The sequence below is a fragment of the Uloborus diversus genome, chromosome 3 (genome assembly GCF_026930045.1).
Source record: "Uloborus diversus isolate 005 chromosome 3, Udiv.v.3.1, whole genome shotgun sequence".
Classification (NCBI taxonomy): domain Eukaryota; kingdom Metazoa; phylum Arthropoda; class Arachnida; order Araneae; family Uloboridae; genus Uloborus; species Uloborus diversus.
In genome coordinates, this window is record NC_072733.1 from 169,776,660 (window position 1) to 169,798,760 (window position 22,101).

The following is a 22,101-nucleotide window of genomic DNA, read 5'->3' on the forward strand; positions in this document are numbered from 1 at the left end:
AAAACCTGGGCTTCAGTAACTTAATTTGTCAAGCTAAATTTTTACTTTTATCGTTAAATGATCTTTTTAATATATGATGTTCAGCATAAAAATTACGAAAATGGAAGGAGAAAATGAAATTTAGAGGCTAAATAGATTAGTAAGTACAGATGTGCTTTTCCCTAATATAAAAAGATGTTAAAATGTTTAAGTAGTTTTAATTTGTTGTTCAAGATGGGAATGTTTCTTGAATTTAGAAAAGGTCGCCCTTTCTGTGAATTAAGGAAGTATATATTTGACAGTGAAGGCTTTCAAGATTTTTTTTAACACGATGGATAAAAGTTGTCTTCTTTTTTTAGTGGCGTACAAAAATGAATGTAAGTTTTACCGCCAAGCAAGAGGTAAAAACTGCTTAAGTCCAATAATTATAGCATGGCGAAGCATTTGCATATATGCTTTATGACTAAAAACTATTGAATGAATTATTGTGTAGCATAAAAACAATATAGGTTTTATCAGTTATTTTTTTTACAAATTAATTATTAAAAAATAATTACTATTATTTTACCGTTTTTAATTTCATAGAGCACTGTTCCCTGTTACATATGCAACAAACTAATGTTACCATTTTAAGAAAATACTGAGGAAATTCTGTCAGAAAAGTATTGATATAAACACTTAAACAGAGGTCGAATATTTTTAGTTTTGACCAAGAGTTTGTGTTTACAACTTCACCACAGGATGGCAGGATCAACAAACACACCTACTAATAATTTTTCAATGAACATTGTGACTAAATACAAGAGTGCATTTGTGCATTATTCTTCCTTACCTTTAATTTTCAATGAAGCATCATCCTTTGTGTCGCATTAAATACGTTTCATGGTATTTTAATACGTAATTGCTCAAAATGTCATAGCTCTTTCAAAAAAGTTCATTTAGTGAGATACTGTGCGAGTCATGAAAATCGTTTCAATTTTAATGCTTGAAAGTCAGCATTATTAACAAATTCAACCGTATTAGTTGACCCTTTAAAAACGATATGAATGTCGAAATAAGAATTTTTTGTCGGTTGACTCATTTTAAAAGTTAATGTTTTTTTTTTTTAATTTTTATTTATTTATTTATTTTTTTAACGTCGATTCTTTAAGAAGTTATTTTACACTCCTTCCGAACACTAAAAAAAGTAATGCTGCTAAAGCTAATGTAATATTTTAAGAAACATATTTTTTTATTATTGATTGTGAGTAGTTCATTTAGTGACATATTCTATGTAAATCATGAAAATAATTTTGACCTTATTGCTTGAAAGCCAGCATTTAAAAAAAAAATCATCCTTGATAGTTGAAACTTTAAAGTTATTTTACATTCTTTCTGAACACTAAAAAAGGTAATACAGTGAAACCTGTGTAAGTTGAGCACTTGCGGTGCAGTACTTTGGTGGTCAACTTAGACAGGTGGTCAACTTATAAAGGGGGTAGTGATTTTTTTTTCGTCATTTCTTGCACCATGTACTCATTTTTGACTAATTGACACTTACTCTTTCCGTTCAACTCACTTTCATTGTTTAACATAACTTTGAAACAATAATTCAAAATGTTATTCAAATATTTTTAGAGGTTATCTTTTCAGAATGACGTATAATGTGTCATGTAAATTTAAAATTTGATTAAGTTGAATAAAAAAAAATCATTGTTTATAAAAAGTTATTTGATATTAATAGTTCCTAAAAATTCTTAGCTAATCAAAAATAACAAATTTTTCGCTTATTTTTTTTCTCATATGCATTTAATACATTTATAACCATGATGATTTACTTTTCAACAAAATAACTCCTTATTGAAATTTTGCGCACTTATTAGACACTAGTTTTGGAAATTCCATATGTGTCAGCTAATTCTCTCTGGATTTCTCCCTTTTCAATTGATTTTAATATTTCATACTTTTTATCAATCTCAAGTTCAACTAACTTTCTTTTTGATGCCATTTTATGTAAAACTATAACACAAAGAGCAACAAGCTGGACTCTCATAGTTCTCAGAGGCAGTTGAAAATGAAAATGTCCTATCTCTTAATCCCTTGCACCAGAAATGCTGCAATGTAAGTAACTTTTACTCTAGCACAATTCCAGTGTTGCCACAAAATATTGCAACTGGAAAAAAATACTTTGTACTTTTCTACTGACACATGTTTTCATTGAACGGAGAGTACAAAAGGAAATCTCAAATAGAACAACAAAAGAAAAACAACTTTGGAGTATAAAAGGGTTCTTAGTAGTTTTTAATGTAGTTAAACTTACAAGGAGGTTTAGTTATGCTGCTGTTTTATTTAGTTGATAAAATGCTGGTCTGGCATTAAAAATATTCTTGGAAAGCTATAAAAAAATAATAATAAAATAAAATAATTTGCTAAATTAAGTTAAAAAAAAAAACCAAGTGGTCAACTTACAAAGGGTTTTTTACAATACTCCAAAGCAAATTTGAGGTACATTAGTGGTCAAGATAGACAGGTGGTCAAGATAGAAAGGTGGTCAAGTTAGAGGTTTTCCTTCATTATACAAGATAGGACTAATTCCGTTCCTGGCAAAAGCCGTCAACATAGACAGATGGTCAACTTTACAGGTTTTACTGTACTGCTATAGTTAATGCAATATTTCAACGAACATATTTTTATCATTAATTGTGAGTAGTTCATGTACTGACATATTCTTTGTAAATCATGAAAATCATTTCAATCCTAATGCTTGAAGACCATTATTATTAAGAAATTCAACCTTGATAGTTAACCCTTCAAGAATTTATTTTACACTCCTTCCGAACCCTAAAAAGAATTACTGCTAAAGTTAGTGCAATATTTTAACGAACATATTTTTATTATTATATGTGAGTAGTTCATTTGCTGAGATTTTCTATGTAAATCATGAAAATCATTTCGGTCCTAATGATTGAAAGTCAGTATTATTAATAAAATACAACCTTTATAATTAACCCTTTAAAAGCGGTATACTTGTTTGTGGAATGACTCATTGCAAAAGCTAAATGCAAATTTAAAATTGTTAAAATCATTAAATCTTCAAGAAGTTATTTCACACTCCCTCTGAACACTAAATACAGTAATGCGTATCAAGTTAATGCTGTATTTTAATGAATATATTTTTTAAATTAATTGTGAGTAGTTGCGACGATTCGCGTTATTATTATTTTTTACTTAAGAAGACACCAAAATATTTTACTGTTAACTAGTTATCTAGAATTTCTCCGTGAAGGAATTTCATATTACTGCTGTGGAATTAAGTCAAAAAAGTCACTCAGATGCAGATTATAAATTTCTGAAATTTTTACTATATTGAGTAGAACTTCCAAGAAAGCACCCTTGAAAATTTATAACAACTTTTGGAATCAAAATTTGAGTCGATCAGTTGAATGAGCTAAGACCATAGCAACCCCTATCCTCAAAACATGGAAAACAAGAGGAGTTATAAGATCAATAGAGAAGTTATGAGTTCAGTAGATATCTCGTTTGCCCACGAGAGTTTATGGTTTTTGAATCCTTATATGAAAAATGGTATTTAAAGAGGTACGTAAGTTAATTACTATATTTTTATTCAGCTCTTTATTTTTGCCTGAAATTTTTAAAAAGCTTGTTAAAAATTTCAATTTTTTGAGGAAAACAGTATAAAATTTGTTCTTACATAACTGTTGCACAAACAATAAAAATGAAAAAACAACATATATGTAGAAAGGATTATTTGACCTTATTAAACTTTAACACAGTTCGATCATATAAACAAAGTTAACAGTGCATCAACAAATACTTTACCACCGAAAAAATGAATAAATCCGAACCTACCTGAATTCAAAACATTTATGGGATAAATTGTAAATAAGGATAAGGGGGCACATGTGAATATGGGATGTTTTACTAGGATAATGTCAAGCAAAAAACCTTGACAAATTCTCAAGTAATGGCAGTACCAATCCTACTTCTTGGTCAAACCCTTTGAGCAATCAGCCATTTCATAATTTTGTGGTGACAACTTCTTTGTTTTAGTTGGTGTTGTATGTAATTTTATCGCTGTCTTCTTCGAGTATAAACATATTTTAAATTAACTAATAAGATAAACTTAATTGTTAAGTAGCATTAAAAGAACGTTCAAGTAAATTTATGTCAATGATTAAATGCTTTAAGAATGTAAGGATTATTTATTTTTGGAAATTAGTTCTAAGGTAGATGATGGGGCACTTTTGAGGAGTTCCCATATCCTCTCCGTATTATGAATATTAATATATGGTTATTACAATGGTTAAAAAAGCACTAAAGATTTTAATTAATATTTTGCTTCAATCAATTTGTGAATTTATTGTTGATTATCATTATATTATTAAAAACTATTTATTTATTTATTTTATTTTTTTTTTTTTAATTATTTTGTTGCTGAGTAGTTGACTAACAGTATAGAGGTTATGTAATATTTATAAGAAAAAAACAGATAAAATATTGTCCTTTAACTAAAAACTGAAATTTAAAATATTTTTGAAAGGTATCATCATATTATGTAGAAAGTTTAAACGCACTATATAACAAGAATAAACCTTACATAATAAAATATTATTAGTATTGTTTAATCTTAATAGTTTTTTCTTGTCGGAGCTAGTGATCAGAACATGCTACGAAACTTTAAAATTTGACTGTGAGCAGAATTATATAGTTCGGAGAAAAAAAACTTCATAATTGACAGATACTTTTCAATGTAAACTGACATAGTATATCTTACAAACCCTTCACTGTAATTGGTTACTTATATGTTTTATATTAAAGAGTTTTTCGTTGAAATATGATGCTTGCCTTACATTTTTCAATCGTATTCATATTTACCCCAGGCTTGTTCACATGCGCCGTCTCTAGGGGCACATGTGAACAAATGAAGACATTTTAAAAAAATTCCGTAGATTAAAGAAATAGTATCTTAAAAAACCTGACAAAAATTCAGGGCACGCAGAAAAGGCTATTCAATCATAGGCACACTTGTGAATCTGGGAAATTGATAATATTTTTTGAGACATTAAGAAATGAAAAAAAAACTGTTCACATGTGCCCCCGTTTCCCCCAAGTATTATTCAAAAAAAAAATTTTTTTTTTTCATTATTCTTGTAGATGCTTGAAAAATATTTAAAGTTTTAGCTGCAGCAAGGATAGAAAGTGATAAAAGAATATAACTCACAATAATCAAATATCGACGGTAAATAAACTGACAAGAATCTCAGTACAAATTCACTTTTAAAATCTTTCCAATCAATAAAAGTATGTCTGGTACTACTGTCAAATATTTTAAGGAAATAGCAATTCGAATATTTTCAGGGCACGTTTTCATGCCGTTCATCAATAATTTTTAAATACCATAAATTACGAGCATTGTATTCAATGCAGACGCTATTCACACTTCATAAACCGTACTTAATCTTTCTATTAATTCTCAAAAAGTTTAATTTTAAAAGCAATCGAAAAAAAAGTATTCTTTTATCGAAACAGTTATATAATTATCTTTAATTCTTAACATTCTTTTTAAAAAATCAAAAATACTTTTATGTACTTTTAATTCCGCCAAAGTTTGACTTACTCTCAAGCAAAAATACTCCACATGATTATTTCCCCCCTTTTTTGCCCAATAAAAAAAGGACATTTCAAAAGTAGTTATTCAACGTTTTTAGCTAAACAAACTTTTCATAAAAGTCTTCGACAATTAAGGAATTCAACTTTTCTTTCCAAGTAATGGAGTTTCTAATTTAACATGGCTTATTTGAAATTCAATTTATTCTAATCGCTTTCCATAGGGAAAGTTTAACTCCATTTCCTAAACATATTCTATTTTCTTAAGAAACATTTGTCGTAGAGTTTTATTATTTTAATTTAACCTATAAACTGTTTAGCTTAAATCTTCAATTAATACCACAATCGCTAGTTTGGTGTTAGTGATGTTTTTCTTTCCTGTTAAAGGACAGTAAATGTTATTTTAATTACATAATTAATTTGGATTTTCAAATGTTTCATATATTAGTTAGCTAAACTGAAGTATTGTATTCGAGAAAAAATTTTCACTCAAAAATCGACCTTAATTTCCATTTTGCTCACTCCCGAGTGAATGTTGAGATTTTTTTTTCGAACCGAACACACGTGCATATATACCTAAGAACGTATAGACGCCCGAAATACCCATTTTGACAATTCCCGAGTTAATTACAACGAGTTTTCTCGTGACGTCTGTATGTGCGTATGTACGTATGTGCGTATAAATGTCGCATAACTCAAGAACAGTATGTCCTAGAAAGTTGAAATTGGGTAGGTAGACTTCTAGTGGGGGTCTAGTTGTGCACCTCCCCTTTTGGTTGCATTTGGATGTTTCTAAAGGGGTCTTTTGCCCCTTTTTTGGGGGGGGTTGTTAATTACGATGCAAACTCAAGTGTTGTTATAATTTGGCGGACACTTGGCGATATATCGCCAGTCTTTTGGTTGTCAAGTTTTGCCACTAACTTGGCGACAAATTTGGCGATTTTTTTTAAAATATGGTTTTAATTTAGCCACTGTTGGTGATATTTAGAGATTTAACTATTGAATCACATTAAAATTGCCGGTAATAGGAAATAACATTAAATTGGTGTAAACGGAAGTTATGTGATGCACACATCAACTCGTTTTTATATTTATTTCAATTTATCAAGAATGATTCTTAGTTAGAATCGCGAGCAGCAAAATATAACGAAAATAGTTTATATTAACGCACCAGTTTTTCCGAAAATTTTACACATTGTTCTTTTCTGGAAATGAATCAAATTAAAGGCAAAGGATTCTTGTGCTAGATACATTTTAACAATACACATATTAACATCATCGGGCTACTTTGTTCAATTGAAGAAGTGTCACCAATGATTTTTGCGAATAGGTGGCATGATTTTGACTGTTAGTTCAACTTTTCTTCAAAAACTGCAAGTGGTATGACGGATTTGCAGAAAAAAAAATAAAAACGATCTCACAGTTCTGAAATTTTCCGAGGATATTATTTTAAACGCGGTTTATTTGTCCCGAGAGGTCAGGTGATCATATGATGTCAAGAAACGTGATTTCAAATATAGCTTTTTCCTCTCGTTTTCCAGCAGTTTAAAACAAAAAAGTAAATAAATAAACAGATAAATAAAATGATTGAAAAGTCTCGTACAATCTCTAGTAATTTAACCAGGGGCAATAAGTCTGCTCTGACAAAACACTCTTACTGTTCTGAAATTCAGCGTCAAATCTATTCAGTCTTTGGTACTGCGGAACGAGTCAATGAATGATTTCTGAATAACATTCAGCTTTTTCTCCAAGGCAAAATCACTTGCCACATTTAAATTCAGCGCACCAAATTCATATGAAATGATTTCCAAATTTATCGACATTGATATTGCTGTTGTCCTGTGTAATTTATTTTTTTAAAAAACTTGAACTTAAAGGGCATATATGATCCAAGACGATTCTTAAAAATCTTATCTCAAAACAACAAATACTCATAGTAAGAGCAATCATATAGCACTGAATCCTTAATCAGCAGAAATTTATAAGATTGGAGAATCATTTCGTCCTTAAGAGGTCTGCACATTCTGTTTTTTCTAAATATGTGACAAATTACAGCTTCAAAAAAATTTGGGTAAAATAAAATGACACAAATTAAGAATTTAAAATGGCTTTTGGGAAAGATTTGATGACCACGACACAAGGTGGGGAAATTAGAAAAGATACATGGTTGAAGGCATATTCATGAAACACGTGACATAAACTTCTTAAAATTTATTTAGAGGTTTCACTTTTTTTAATATAACTTCTCGTTAAATTTGTTTATCAGTATTAAAATAGTGCATTTGTTTAGTTAGCTTTCCATGTCATTTAATATTGCGGTTGTCCACAGGTTAGGACAAAAATTTTTAGCTGCTTTTCAAAACCATTAAGGGTTTTTTTATTGCTCCAGAATTATAGACAAGAACTTTTCTTCTTTATTCTATTGTTTTTATAGCATAAGTGTTTGACTGTATCCGTTGTTCATTCATTAGCTTAACCTTTCACAGATACACTTTGAAGCAATATTTCATCCCCTGTTACATTTCGCCTAAAAATATTCTTTGACTTTTCAGATTTAGTGTTTGCTTTTTATATTATGTTACATCAACTGATTTACTAATCTTTCAGAACAGTAGTTTTGATTGTCATTTCATTTACTTTTATCTTTCTGCCATACTCTATTCAAATACCAATTTTGTCATTAATGTAATGCATTTATTCATTTATTTATTTATACATGTATAAGCTTCAGGTTTTATTTTTAGCAAATTCGAGATGCTGATGAGAGGAGAAAAAAGTTGGAGCAACAAAAATTGGCGGCGGCCACTGAACTTCAGACTAAACAAGAGGAAATCAAAGCTATATCCAATGAAACAGAAAAGCAGAAAGCGATGGAAAACATTCAAAACTTAGAGGTAAGTTTTGACAAAATGATAAAAATTATCACCCTTTTTTAAGTAATTTTGACGGTTTAAATGTTAAGCAGCATGGTTAAATTTAATTGTAATCTATGAAAATTTACAGTAATTATATTCTAAGTCAACTTGCTGTCTTCCCTGTTCACTGAATCAAAATGTCGCTGATAAAAATATTTGTTTTCTATTTGCTATAGTTTATTCTGATCAAATTTAAAGGATAGTGTTCAATATTTATCTATCTCTGAATTTCTATTTATGTTATGCATCCATGCAGTAGGGGAGATCGGGGCAGGTTTTCGCACGGGGCACGTTTTCGATTTGACTTTAACTCGTTAACGAGCCGGTAGAGCGAAGCACCGACCAAACTGATTGAAAGGCTGCGCCACTAGACGACAACTACGAGAGTTTCAGTTGGATGGCTGTTCATATCGCTGCGTAACGTCAGTTTCACTTGTTTTTATACAGGTAAGTAAATTTTGAGGACCTCATTTAAACTAAAAACAAACATATACGTCTTAAGTTAAGTTTTTGTCTATGGTAACATTTCAAAAAAAGCACATTTAGGAGCTACCTGTGATGTGATAGTTTGTCCATAATTTTTTTTTTGACCATCTGCGTGAAGTTTAAAGAAAAACATGGCGACGGGGCACGTTTTCGAACACCAAGCGGGGCATATTTTCGCATCGAAAACGTGCCCCGTCGCATCGAAAATATGCCCCGCCCCCTTCGATCGCTACTATTTATCGATGTTTATTATATTATTTACTCTTAAATGAAGCATAAATAGTTAAATACACATGAAAAAGTAAGCTTCTTATTTGACAACATATATTTTTAAACAAAAAACAGACAAAAAATAAATCACAATCTCAATCATTCATGAGAGATACATGTTAAAACAAAATAGGCTTAAGTGTTTATAAAAATAGCATTAAATTGATATGTTCACAGAATGACTTGATTATTATGACTTGATATTGATCTGTGTGTTGGGTTTTTCAGATTTGTCGTGGTAGGACACTACAAAAAGAAGTTTCAAAGAGGCAAGTTCACCATAGAGACTATGGTAGAAGCTGTCAACAAAGTAAAAGAAGGAAGAAGTATGAAAAGTGTAGCAGTGTAGTAAAAGTGTAGTACCCCAGAAGAAGTGAGACCTCTGGAAAAAGCGGGTCCGAGATAACAGACCGGCAAAGGAAGAAAGCAGAGAAAGTCGGCCATTTTGACCGACACTCCGGTCTAAGAGCAGCTTAGACTAGAGCAGCAACAAGCTAAGCAGAGAAAACAAATGAAAAATGAGAATGAAAAGAAAGAAAAGAAAAATGTAAAAAAGAGTTTATTTAAGAGACAAATTGGAAAACCTAACAAGCCCGAAGAAAATTAAGAATCAAGTGATGAAGAGGAAGAAGACTGCTTGCATTTACTGTATAGAATTGTACAGTAAATCTAAGGCTAAAGAGATATGGGTACGGTGCACTCGTTGCAAAAGATGGGCTCACGAGTCCTGCATCAAAGAAAACCCTATGTTCTTTGTATGCATTAATTGTGACAGTGACGATGACGTTTAGTGTTTTGAACAGTTCTACATGTATTAAAATTATTAAGTAGCCAAGTTAGTGATGAGTTTTTTTCAGTGTATAATTACTGAAAATCAATAAATAACCTACCTTGAAAATATTTTGTTTGATTTCCTAAATTATATTGATATAAGTGCATGCGAAAACTTGCCCCGGTCACGGGGCACATTTTCGCACGTGACATAACGACACTTAAAACTATTTTTCTGTAAAACAAAGCTTAATTAATTGATGTAAGTAATTCCACGTTGTAGCCAAGGTTTCTCTGAATTAGTGTGGTACAGTTTTTTCAAACTTAGGTAAATAAATAAAAAATAAAAAAAAATAATTAAAAAAAAGCGCGAAAACCTGCCCTGGTCTCCCCTACCATTCAGTTTATGTACATAAGCACCGGGAGCGAGTGACATCTTAACTCTGCATTGCGAAAACAGATTTTAGAAGCATGGATGGAGTTCATCTTGTTGAACATGTACATTATCATCTAGCTGGTTTTTTCCTCCTTCATTCAAACAAACTGCTTTCTTAGCATTTTTCAAAAACTTCCGATACATATCATGATGTCTACTTCCGATAGACATCATCTTTTTCTGATGGACACACATAAACATCTCGCAATAGAAAAATTTTCCTAGTAGGAATAAGAAAAATAAAATTTCAACACAATTTTTATAGTAATGGTTATAAATGGAACTATGTTTTATGTAAAGCAATTAAGCTGGGTGCTGAATCTCAGAAAAATAGAATAGTAGAATCTCAGAATAATCAGAAAAGGGTTCGACGGCGGATTTTTTGACGAACGTTTGAGAATTTGCGTTGTATCGTTCAAGCAGCACTTGCAAAAATACATTCATGTTCTTAATATGATAGTTACTTCATACAGCACTTGTTGCGGTGCTCTTAAAATGAGGTTGTAAATCTTAACTCGAGGTTATAAGCAGAGAACATACGTAAGCAGAGGTTGTAAGCCGAGAACACTTACCCCAGGTTGTTGTAGTGATATTTTGATCTGTTAACTTTTGTCTGTAATTGTAACCTAAACGACAGACCAAATTGAGCAATAATTTTTGTTCAAACTGACCTAGTATAAAATGCCGCAATGGATCACTAAAGGATCGACTGATTGAAGTAGACTCCGAACTACTAGAACAGGATCAAGCGAAGAGCCTTGTGCTACACTGTAAAAACGATTCAGAAATGTTCCTGGAAAATAATAGGCAGCTGATTTGCCCAATTTCAACCAGTAACATATCTTACAAAAAACAGGAACGTTTTCCGATAAAAGTCAGTAACCTTTCTGAAATATTAGGAAATCTCCCCTGTTACAGCCAGTCTTGAACCTTAAATAGGTTTACTTTATTTGATTAGAACCTTCCTGATTTACCAAGACAGCTCCAGAAGTATTAGAGCAACCATGGCCAAAGCTACGCGAAAATCGCAAGCAAGAACCAAGCATATTCCTTGCCTGCAATTCCTACCTCGCAAGGCTGCGGCTATCCAGTGACTTATTTGCTCCCATTGGGAGCTTAGTCAATCCGGACGGGCCGTAACCAATCTAAAGCCGATACACTTAATAAACACGCTCAGTCAATATTTAAACTGGTAGCAAAAAATATTTTTCACACCCGTGCAAGGTCTGCATTCCTGCATCTTTTAGGAATTCAGGAAACTTTTTTGCGAAGATACTTGATTTTTTGGGGAAATAGGTGAAAACCTCTGAAATTCCGAAACGTTCCACGGAAATAACCAGTAACGTTTCGGAATTTTTTTACAGTGTATACCGATCAATAACACTCATTACTTGCCTAGAACTTGGACCCAATTGTTACGACGAGTGAGCTTTCTGCTCTAGATATATGCCATTGAGCGATTATTTTAACTTGTATTATCTTACTTCATCTATGTATTTTTGTTTTTTGCATTAAGGTCAAGGTTTTTAATTTGTCATGTCATTTGAAAGCAGTTACCCAAATACTTTTCAGTAAATTATTATTGCATGCGCGGTCCAAATAACGCACGAAACATGGTTTTGAACCCCCTCTAGTTCTATGTTGAATGAGGAATAATGCACTGGTTATCATAAATTAAGGGGGCCCGGAACACATTTTGAAAAATAATTATTAAACAGTTTAGAGTTTTGAATTTTTTTGCATTGATTCACCACCTATCTAACAAACAATCATATCATAAATATTAAAAATATATATATACAGTGTGATTATAAAATAACGTGAGCGTACATAACAGACCATGAAATTTTGATTTCTACAATAAAAAAATAGTACCAAAAGTAAACCACCAGGGGTGAATTTCGGCGCTACATAAGTGTATTACTTGCGAATACTAAAGAACTAAATGTCAAAAAATGCAGCACACATCAAGTTTTTTGCTAAATAATTGTTGCTTACAAATGAGGTTCAGTAAAACCAACAAGAAATTTCAATTTGTAACGAGAAGAATTTTACCAAAAGTCGTCAGGAAGAAATTTCGGCGCGGCAGCAAGGATTTCTTTCTGAGTAATATTCATGTAAGATGGTGCACCACCCCACGTTGGGCTTTATGTACTGAATGTATGGCGGCAACATTTCTTTAATAGCAGTTTTATTGGTCATGCATTTCCTATGGTATGGAGACAGTGGTCGCTTAATCTTTCACCTTGTAATTTTTAACGATGGGGATTTCGTAACGGTGTTGTGTATCTGTGACTTGTTCCCAATATCTCAACTTTCAAAACTAGAAAAATGTTACAGGTAGGCGAAATTAATCCCCCTTCCCCAGAGGTGTGGAAAATATTGTGCATTGTATGCAGCACCTGGAAAATCTCGATGTTGGTCATACTGAACCTCTTTTGTTAGTAAAAATCATATTTTGTGAATTAAATTGATGCATATTTTATCAGTTAGCATTTCATTCTTCAATAGTCACAGTAATACACCTGTTCAACGCCAAAATTTCTCCTGGTTGCGATTTTTAGTACTATTTTTCTTAATTTCAGAAATCGAAATCCCATGGTCTACTGTGTATGCCCATGAAATTTGGCAATGTTTCTTCACTCGCTAGAGGGCTCTGAACACCTCACGTTATTTTATAACCACCCTGTATATTTAAATTTAATTTTTTTAATGGGTTGCTTTAAATCGCTAAAACTCAAAATATTCTTGGACAATTTTCAAAACATTATGTACACATATCTAAGTTTTACTTTTTATTTGGCAATTTAAGAAATATTCATTCAATAAAAACTAGCAAATATTTCAAGAAAAATTTCGAAAAAATCAAAGATATGTATATATATATATATATATATATATTTATATATATATATATATATATATATATATATATATATATATATATATATATATATATATATATATATTTTATATATATATATATATATATATATATATATATATATATATATATATATATATATATATATTTATATATATATTTTTTTTTTAATCACATTTTTTGCAGAAACTTTTTTTTTAAACTTGCCGATCAAACATTAAAGTAAACTGTTTGAAAATGATATGCTCCAAATTTCATTACTTTATCTTTATGAGTTCTTGACTTAAAAGAGTTTGAATGCAAAATATCGGGAAAAATTGCCTCATGGAGAAAAACGCGTTTAATATTTTAAAGTAAGAAATAGTACCTATTTTTTAAATGCATGCAACAAAAATAATAATTATCTTTCGATCTAATTAACATAGAAACAAGATTCAAACGTCATTTTAAGCAGAAAAAAAACGAAGTATTTTTTTAAATGATAAAAAATTGCAAAATTTGACGATTTCTGTGTCCCGGTACCCCCAAGGAAAAATCACAAAAATGGCGATAACTCAAAATTTTTCATGCAGAACCCAGAGTTTACAAAACATAGTAATGTATAAAGTAACATAAAAAAGTTTACCAGACCAATATGGCATTATAGAAATTAGCACAAGTATAAATGAACAAATCGAAGATGTCAGTTTGTTACAGGAAAAGTACCTTTAATATGGAATATGATCCCCTTTAGCTGCAAAAACATGTACAGCCATGTGTCATGCTGTCAATTATGCGGTCTATCAGTTCCATCGGAAGCAAAAGCCATTGCTCTCGCAAAGCGGTTGCAAGTGTGGCAAGAGTCTGAGGTTGCGGGTTGAGAGCAGCTAGACGTTTTCCTAAAGCATTCCAAACGTGCTCGATAGGATTCAAGTCCAGGGATCGAGCTGGTCACTCCATGCGGAGATTTATATCCTGCTGAAGATAATCATCTACGATGCGAGCTCTGTTCTGTGTAGTCTTGCGTTATCGTCCTATTATAGGAAAGCTTCATGTATTGCCCCGGGATATGGGCGCACACAAGCATCAGGGATGTCAGCTCTATATCCCTAAGCATTCACGATTCTCCTTGGAAAGACATGAAGGTCTGTGCGTCCACCTGTGCGATGCCACCCCAAACAAAGACGCTGTCTCTTCCGTATCCATATCTTTCGCAGATGTTTAACGGATGATAACGGGTTCCAGGTTTTCTCCATATCAAATAACGCCTAATATCGCTTTCTAGACTTAATCTAGACTCATCCGTAAAGAGACTAGCCCTCCATTGATAAGGCGTCACGTGGACATGTTGTCATGCCCACTGTAAACAGTCCCTCCTACGGCGAGGTGTGAGTGGTACTCAAATGGCTGGTCGCCTCGCAAACAGACCACATTCGTGATGCCTTCTACGCGCAGTTGACGTTGACACCAACCTTCTGGTGGCTGCAGCAGGGGAGGATCTGATATGAGTCAGAGTAGCGGCTCCATTTCTGCTTGCACATAACCTCAAAGGCTGAACCTCCTGGATGCCGAATCTGTATTTTAAAATTAGCTCCAAAGTCTATGAACCACAGATGTACTCACATTTAGCTATCTGGCCACTTCTGTATCTGGTCTCCCAATGGCTCTCCGTCGTAATTTTGCACGCAAATGGTGCCTGGAAGTCATTGTTACAAAATGGCTAACTCGAATTCCTTATGTCAGTAGCACAGCGAAATTTAAATGCTTGCTCTCAAACATGGACTTTTTATGCTCCTCACAGATGACTCAAATCCGATTTCAGTGCCACTGATTTCCATATTGCACTTTTATTGAGATATTCTAACTTGGCTTAATATTCAAATTTTACGTAGCTTGACTTATTTTTCAGTGAGTTATCGCTATTTTTGTGATTTTTCCTTAATTTACGATAACCAGTGCATATTCCTTAATGCTTTTTTACTTTAATAACCCATTCTCAGATTTATCGAGCTAAGATTTAATTTTTGATTTTCTATTAAATTTTCAGCCCCGATTTTATTACATCTACTAAAAACTACATTAAATAAATTGATCTGCCTACATAGTAGTAATACTTAGCTCTCAATATCATAATGAAAATACAGGTTTTTTGTGAGATGATAGTTTCCTTGACGGATAGTTTCCTTGATGACAATTTGTTCCTTTTTTTAACCGTGCTTTTCAATAATACTGACTAAATTTACGATCATTCTATTGAAAAAAGTACAGTATTACAATCTTCTTTTAATTTAATACTCAAAACGGCGGTCTCAACATCATAATCCTTAGTGGAATTATATTTTAATTTTTTCCCATAACCTTTTTCAATTTTGCTTTTTGTTACTTCAATAGGGAATAGTAAAAACATTCTGGTTACCTGAACGTTAAACATGTTAGGGTAGACCCCGGGGCACGTTTACGCAGTGCCCTTTTTTCAAAACGAATTATAACTGGAGAGCCAACAGTCATAACATATTGATGCCGCTCCCTAGCAAATATCCCCACAAGTTTTTGAACATCAGTCGAGCTTCGGTCTAGCATGGAGAAAAAATAATCTGTTTCCTACCAAGTCGAGTAAGTTTTGAGTTAAACTTTTGAAGCCTATTGTGAATGAATAATAATTAGTTATAAAAAAACAAATATATAAAAAATAGCAGAATTTTATCCTTTTTTGATAATTGTATGTGTGTGAACTGAAATGTTATTAATTTTTTTTGCACTTTAAAAATAAATCCAAACTTGGCGACGGGGCAAGTTTACGCGTTGAACGTCGGAGCACCTTTACGATCGTTCTTACTGTGTCCTACTTAAACGTGCCTCTGACACTTTTTTCACTTAAACCGGTTCAAACATTTTTAGTATTTTCAAGCTATTTAGTTTTGAAAATTACCGTTTAATTTTTAATTAAGCTACACATTCGTATTTTATAGCTTACAATCATATAGGGTCATTCCATGCGAAATGAGCAAATCAGCTGTGGCTGACATGTCACAGATTTCAATGAAAATTTTTATTTAGGTAAACCATGCATATCTATGAGGGAATGCAAGGTATGGAAGTTTAAAAACTGTTTGTTGCTTTGTTATTGAAATTAGAAGTTGATGCTCACGCTAAGCCTAAATTTTCAGAGTTCATTGCTGCCAGTTTGTGACTCCATTACTTCATAAGTTACAAACCTACACTTACAAAATAAATATTTCCTCATTCTACAAACAAATCTCTATTGGGAAAGAGCAAAGTAAAATTTATTCGGATCTTTTTTTGAATCTGAGATATTAACAAAGATTGAAATTTTTCCAATTTACTTCAGACTTTAAATCACTCTTTTAGCTCTATTAATGAAAAAATAAGAGTAAAAATGATTCAGATTGAAAAACTATCTATAACTAACTATCTGCTCTAATTTAGTAACTGTTTATGAATTTCTTAATGACGAAGTTGTACTTTAAAAAATCGAAAATTTCCAAAAATTTCATTTTTTCCTCTATTTCAGATGTTTTTTTTGGAGATGAGGGAAAGCTCTAAATTTACTCATTTTTTTATGTAACATATTGAAGTGTCTTTTAGATGCTACTAAATTTTAATCATTGGTATCAGCGAGTTTTTGTTACAAGAGTAACTTGAACTAAGGTAAAATTTTATTAGTTACTTCTTTTTATTTTGTAAGTTTAGCAAAACTAATCATTTCTTTCGTGTTTCATTTTCTCAAAAGCATGTTTATGAAGTTCATGCTGAGATGTACATTTTTTTTAATTGAAATAAATGTTAGTTTTACTCGCTTTTGCATCATTTAGTCGTTTATCTAGTTCTTTGAATTCTCGTAATTTCACATAAGGGTCAATCCATACAGGTTCCATCTAGTATAAACTACTCATTCATAAATTTGCCAATTACAGCTGTAATCGGCAAATTTGTGCTTTTTTTAACGTTGTTTTTCTTACTTTACTGTTCAGCACAAAGGTATTTATTTATCTTACTCATTCATGTCCAAATATTTCTAAGTTATCAAATTAAAATAATTATTTTGAAAATTACGATATGTTTTCTCAGTATAATGTATTATATAGGGCACAACATACGTGATTTAAGAAGGTACCATGAAGTTTTCACACTATTTATTTCTGTTTGTGTGTGAATTGACTAGCAAAATTGCTTAATTTCAAAGACTTGTATCTTTTTGATACAAATAAAAAAAAAAACAATATGTATAACATGTATAGTAATTCAATGGAATATTCAATTGGCCAGAAAATTTTATTTTTAATCCCATCCCCTTTTGGCTTATAGGGGTCTAAAAATGTCATTTTTTCATTTTTCCGATGTTTGAGGAGCTATAATCTATAAAGGGTACACAAACACACAGCAACAGTTACATATTCTTTTTAGCATGGTTCCAGTGATTAGTTTTTGCCGTATTTCATTGTGTGTTTCCATCCCCTACGTGAGTTATTCCCCTTTGAAATGAGTAAAATTTTTACATTTGGCCTTGAACTTTAACCTGTTGCCATTATTTTAATTATTAACTTACAGCTACGTAACTCAGCATGTAAAACTATCAACTTATGCACTTTAACATCAGAGCGTTAAATTAACTGTCATAAATGTAATTCAAATAGATTTTGGCCAAAATGGAAAGGTCTAAAAGTCCCATTTTTGACTACGAAAATCACTTTTGACGACCTCTAAAAAATCAAAGGTCCAGTTGAGAGAAAAAATAAAAGTGGTTTTAAACATCTTTCATGTGCAGCTTTTAGGGATATGTTTTTCAAAAAAATTAAAAATGGTCGATTGCACCCATCCGTTGAACCTGTATGGATTTTGACCCATAAAACAGAAAGAAAATGCTATTTTTCTGAATTTAATTTTACGTTTGGAAATCGAAAACCAATTTCAAGTTTCTTCAAGCAATTAGTAGAAACACAGCTCTATATTCTTGTAAAATTTTAAAGTTGTCTGAATTTTCCCTCATTTGAATTTTTGTGTGTATGTGAAGGGGAAAATCATCATTTTACAAAATGTCACTAAGTTTAAAACTGATTTTGAATATTAAGGACTTAAAAATACAACTTCAAAAGTAAGGTATTTATTTTATGATACTTAGCACATTATTGGGTTTTAATTTCGTCAAATCTAATGCATTCCTTAAAGATTGAGATTAAAAAATAAAATGCTTAATTATGAGAAAATTGAAATATTTTTCGTTTTTGAAACTCGGTTAAAAGTTAACTATAATAACTTTGAAAATTTTACTGATATCAGATTAATTACCCTACTCCATAGATTGCAACAACATATAACTTTTATGCTTTCATTAAATAGTTTATAAGATACAAGCCTTTAAAAGTGCAACATTTAGCATTTATAAGAATGCTGTTGAATTTGACCAATTTTCAATCGCATGTAACTATTCAAATAAAAAATTTTAAGCAAAAATGTTTTAGATATTTTTATATAGGCATAAAAGGAACCTCTATACCAAATTTCATAAAAATCTGTTACCATGCGGCCACCACTTTTTTGCGAATTTTGCTCATTTCGTATGGAATGACCCATAGTACTGTCTTCATGCCCCTTCAGCTTCCACTTTACAAACTATTCAGTCTATAATAAATTTGCTTTATTTTAGCGATGGTAAGTCATTATGTTCAAAACACTAACAGAACCACTTTAGGTGTCAACATAAATATGCGCAAACGTGCCGCGTGGACGGGGCAAGTTTACGCAATCGACTTGGACTCAAAAATATTTTTTTAACGGTTAAAAACACAAGTTGAACAACAATTGAATATACCAATTTTGACTCCATTAACTTCTTTACAAAACCGCAATCTCTAAACTTTCCTAAGTTAAAACATAAAAATTAGAAAATCCATTGAAAAAAATCCCCGTAAACGTGCTCCGGTCTACCCTACGCATTAGTTATATAAAATTAAGATATATATATATATATATATAATTTTTTTCACATTCCAGTATAATTTGAAACGAGTGATGCGAACATAACCTCTCACATTTTAATGGCTATTGCTATCATACTACCAATTATTCCAAAATCGTTCAGTGGATCTATTAAACCTTTTTAATCAAGCTTTTTTTAAAATTTATTTTATACTGTGTTATGCGACTGCGCAGTTCAATTTACACGAATGGCTTTGTTTCATATATATACTCACTTCTCTTTTAGTATTTCCGCTTCATCGTAAACAACGGAAATGAAAGCAATTCGTTTTTGATATGCTGCGTTTTACTTTATCTGATCAGAATTACTCTTCATCCTTTGACCATACTCTTTTATTCCTTCTTATGATGAGTAATCCCCGAGATTAGAGATAAACCCAACTGCATATTTATTTTTTATTTCATAATTAGTGGAATTATAAATAAGACTGCAACACTTATAGGATATTACATGTAACATTTTGCATTTAAAATTTGTTTCAAGTCGGAATGTAGGATAGGGTTACGTTATTTCACTCTTTGGCAATAATGCATAAGATTTAATTCAGTGATTGTCTAGAAGAAGGGCATATATTCTACGCTTAAAGCCTGACATATGCCCATCTTCTAGATACCCATTTGATTAATGTTCTTTAAAATACTTTTATAAATGGAAATTAAAATTGTTTCTTTTACAGATTTTTAAAAATATTTTTTTTAATCTTTTTTAAAAGATGTTTTTTGTAAAGAAGTTTTTAAAGTTTTTCTCTAAAAATTTTATTTTTCAGAAAATAACATATTACATTATTTTCAATCTTTAACCTTATTCTTCATGCAAAAGTTTACTTATTATTGCATATTATGTAACATAAACGAAAATTTTATTCAAGATATGACTGGTGACAAACGTAACTTTGAGAATGGAACATATCAAAAATAGACTCTTTTGATATCTTGAACAAGTATGTGAAAAAAAACTAATAAATAAGCACTGGTACTTCGTCGCATAGATTTTTTTTTTTCAAATTTACAACATGAATTTAAATACTATGCTTTTTGTATTGCTTTGTACAAATTTACTTTTCTCGTAGTTTTTATTGCGCAAAAGCAGACCATCTTTTTTTCAAATAACTGCCAACAAACGTAATCCTCTTCATAAAATATTTTTGTTTTAAGATTTGTTTTACAAAGAAGTCTTCTTCCATTAGCTTTTTTGATTCCATTTTCTGCTACAGTAATTCCATTTTTTTCTGCAAAATCACATATAGAGACTGCATTTTTTTTCTGAGTTTACTTGGAATAGCACTCATTACTGTTTTTTGAGCCCATCCAATATCCATAAATTTGGTATGTTGAGAAAGTTACTTGAGTTTGCAACTCTATACAAGTTATATTTAATAAACAATAGGGTAGATCGGGACACGTTTACGCAGTGCCCTTTTTTTCAAAACGAATAATAACTGGAGAGCCAACAGTCATAACATATTGATGCTGCTCCTTAGTAAAAACAAGTTTTTGAGCATCAGTCGACTTCGGTCTAGCATGCAGAAAGAATAAACTGCTTTCTACCAAGTCGAGTACATTTTGAGTTGAACGTTGTGAGCTTATTGTGAAAAATAATACTTAGTTAAAAAAGAACAAATATATAAAAAAGGTTAGAATTTTATCCTTTTTTTAAGAATTGTATTTGTATGAACTGAAATTTTTTTTTTTTTTTTTTTTTTTTTTTTGCACGTTAAAAATAAATTCAAACTTGGTGACGAGGCAAGTTTACGCGTTTACGTCTGAGCACCTTTACGTTCGTTCTTACTGTGTCTTACTTCTAAACGTGCGCTGACTCTTTTTTCGCTCCGAACTGTCTCAAAACTGTTTAGTATTTTCAGGCTATTTAGTTTTGAAAATCACCGTTTAATTTTTAATTGAGTTACGAATTCATATCTTATATCTTACAATCATGTGGTGCTGTCTTCATGCCCGTTCAGCTTTTACTTTATGCACTATTTAGGCTGTAATAAATTTGCTTTATTTTAAAGATGGTAAGACATAATGTTCAAAACACTAACAGAACGATGTTAGGTGCCAAAATAAATATGCGTAAACGTGACCCGTATCCGGGGCAAGTTTACGCAACCGACTTGGACTCAAAAATATTTTTTTAATGGTTAAAAACACAAGCTGAGCAACATCTAAATATACCAATTTGGACTCCATTTACTACTTTATAAAACCGCTATGTCTAAAATTTCCTAAATCAAAACATAAATTAAGAAAATTCATTGAAAAAAAACCAACGTAAACGTGCCCCGGTCTACCCTACAACTTATTAGCTTCTCTGCGATGCATTATCTTCTGCATTCTCGATGCCTCAGTCTATTTCTTCTTAATTTTTTTATCATTACTTTAACTTTTCTATAACATTCGCATGTTTTCTGTCGCTTTTTACTTCATTTTCTGGCGTTCTTGCTCTGCTTAATTATTCTTTTGAGCTGTCGTTTTTCTGTACCATACTACCAAAGGAAATCATACAAGTTAGTGTTGAAAAATCGAGATAATTCTTGTACAATGACAAAATATTGCACGATAATATTAAAAATGTTTAATTATTTAAAACGTACACTTTAGTTATTTCTTATTTAACTAAATGTTCGAAAGATGCTGTGTTTGTTACAAGCGGTTACGTTCGTCACAGTCAATGTGTAGCGTTCATTAATTCTGTATATAAATTATAATAAAAATTCAAAATCTCAAATACAATTCATGTAACTCTAGGGAAAAGAATAAAGAACAATTGAGGCTGG

The 22,101-nt window shown here is 31.3% G+C and overlaps 1 protein-coding gene across 1 annotated transcript in view; it reads left to right on the forward strand.

The window, feature by feature from the left end:
• Positions 1–3,540: 3,540 nt before the first annotated feature.
• Positions 3,541–22,101, forward strand: part of LOC129219048 (RIMS-binding protein 2-like) — a 147,774-nt gene continuing 129,213 nt past the window's right edge. The window contains exons 1-2 of the mRNA XM_054853367.1: positions 3,541–3,555; positions 8,331–8,480. Of these exons, the coding sequence (XP_054709342.1) occupies positions 3,541–3,555; positions 8,331–8,480 (165 nt within the window). The remainder of the gene's footprint in view (positions 3,556–8,330; positions 8,481–22,101) is intronic.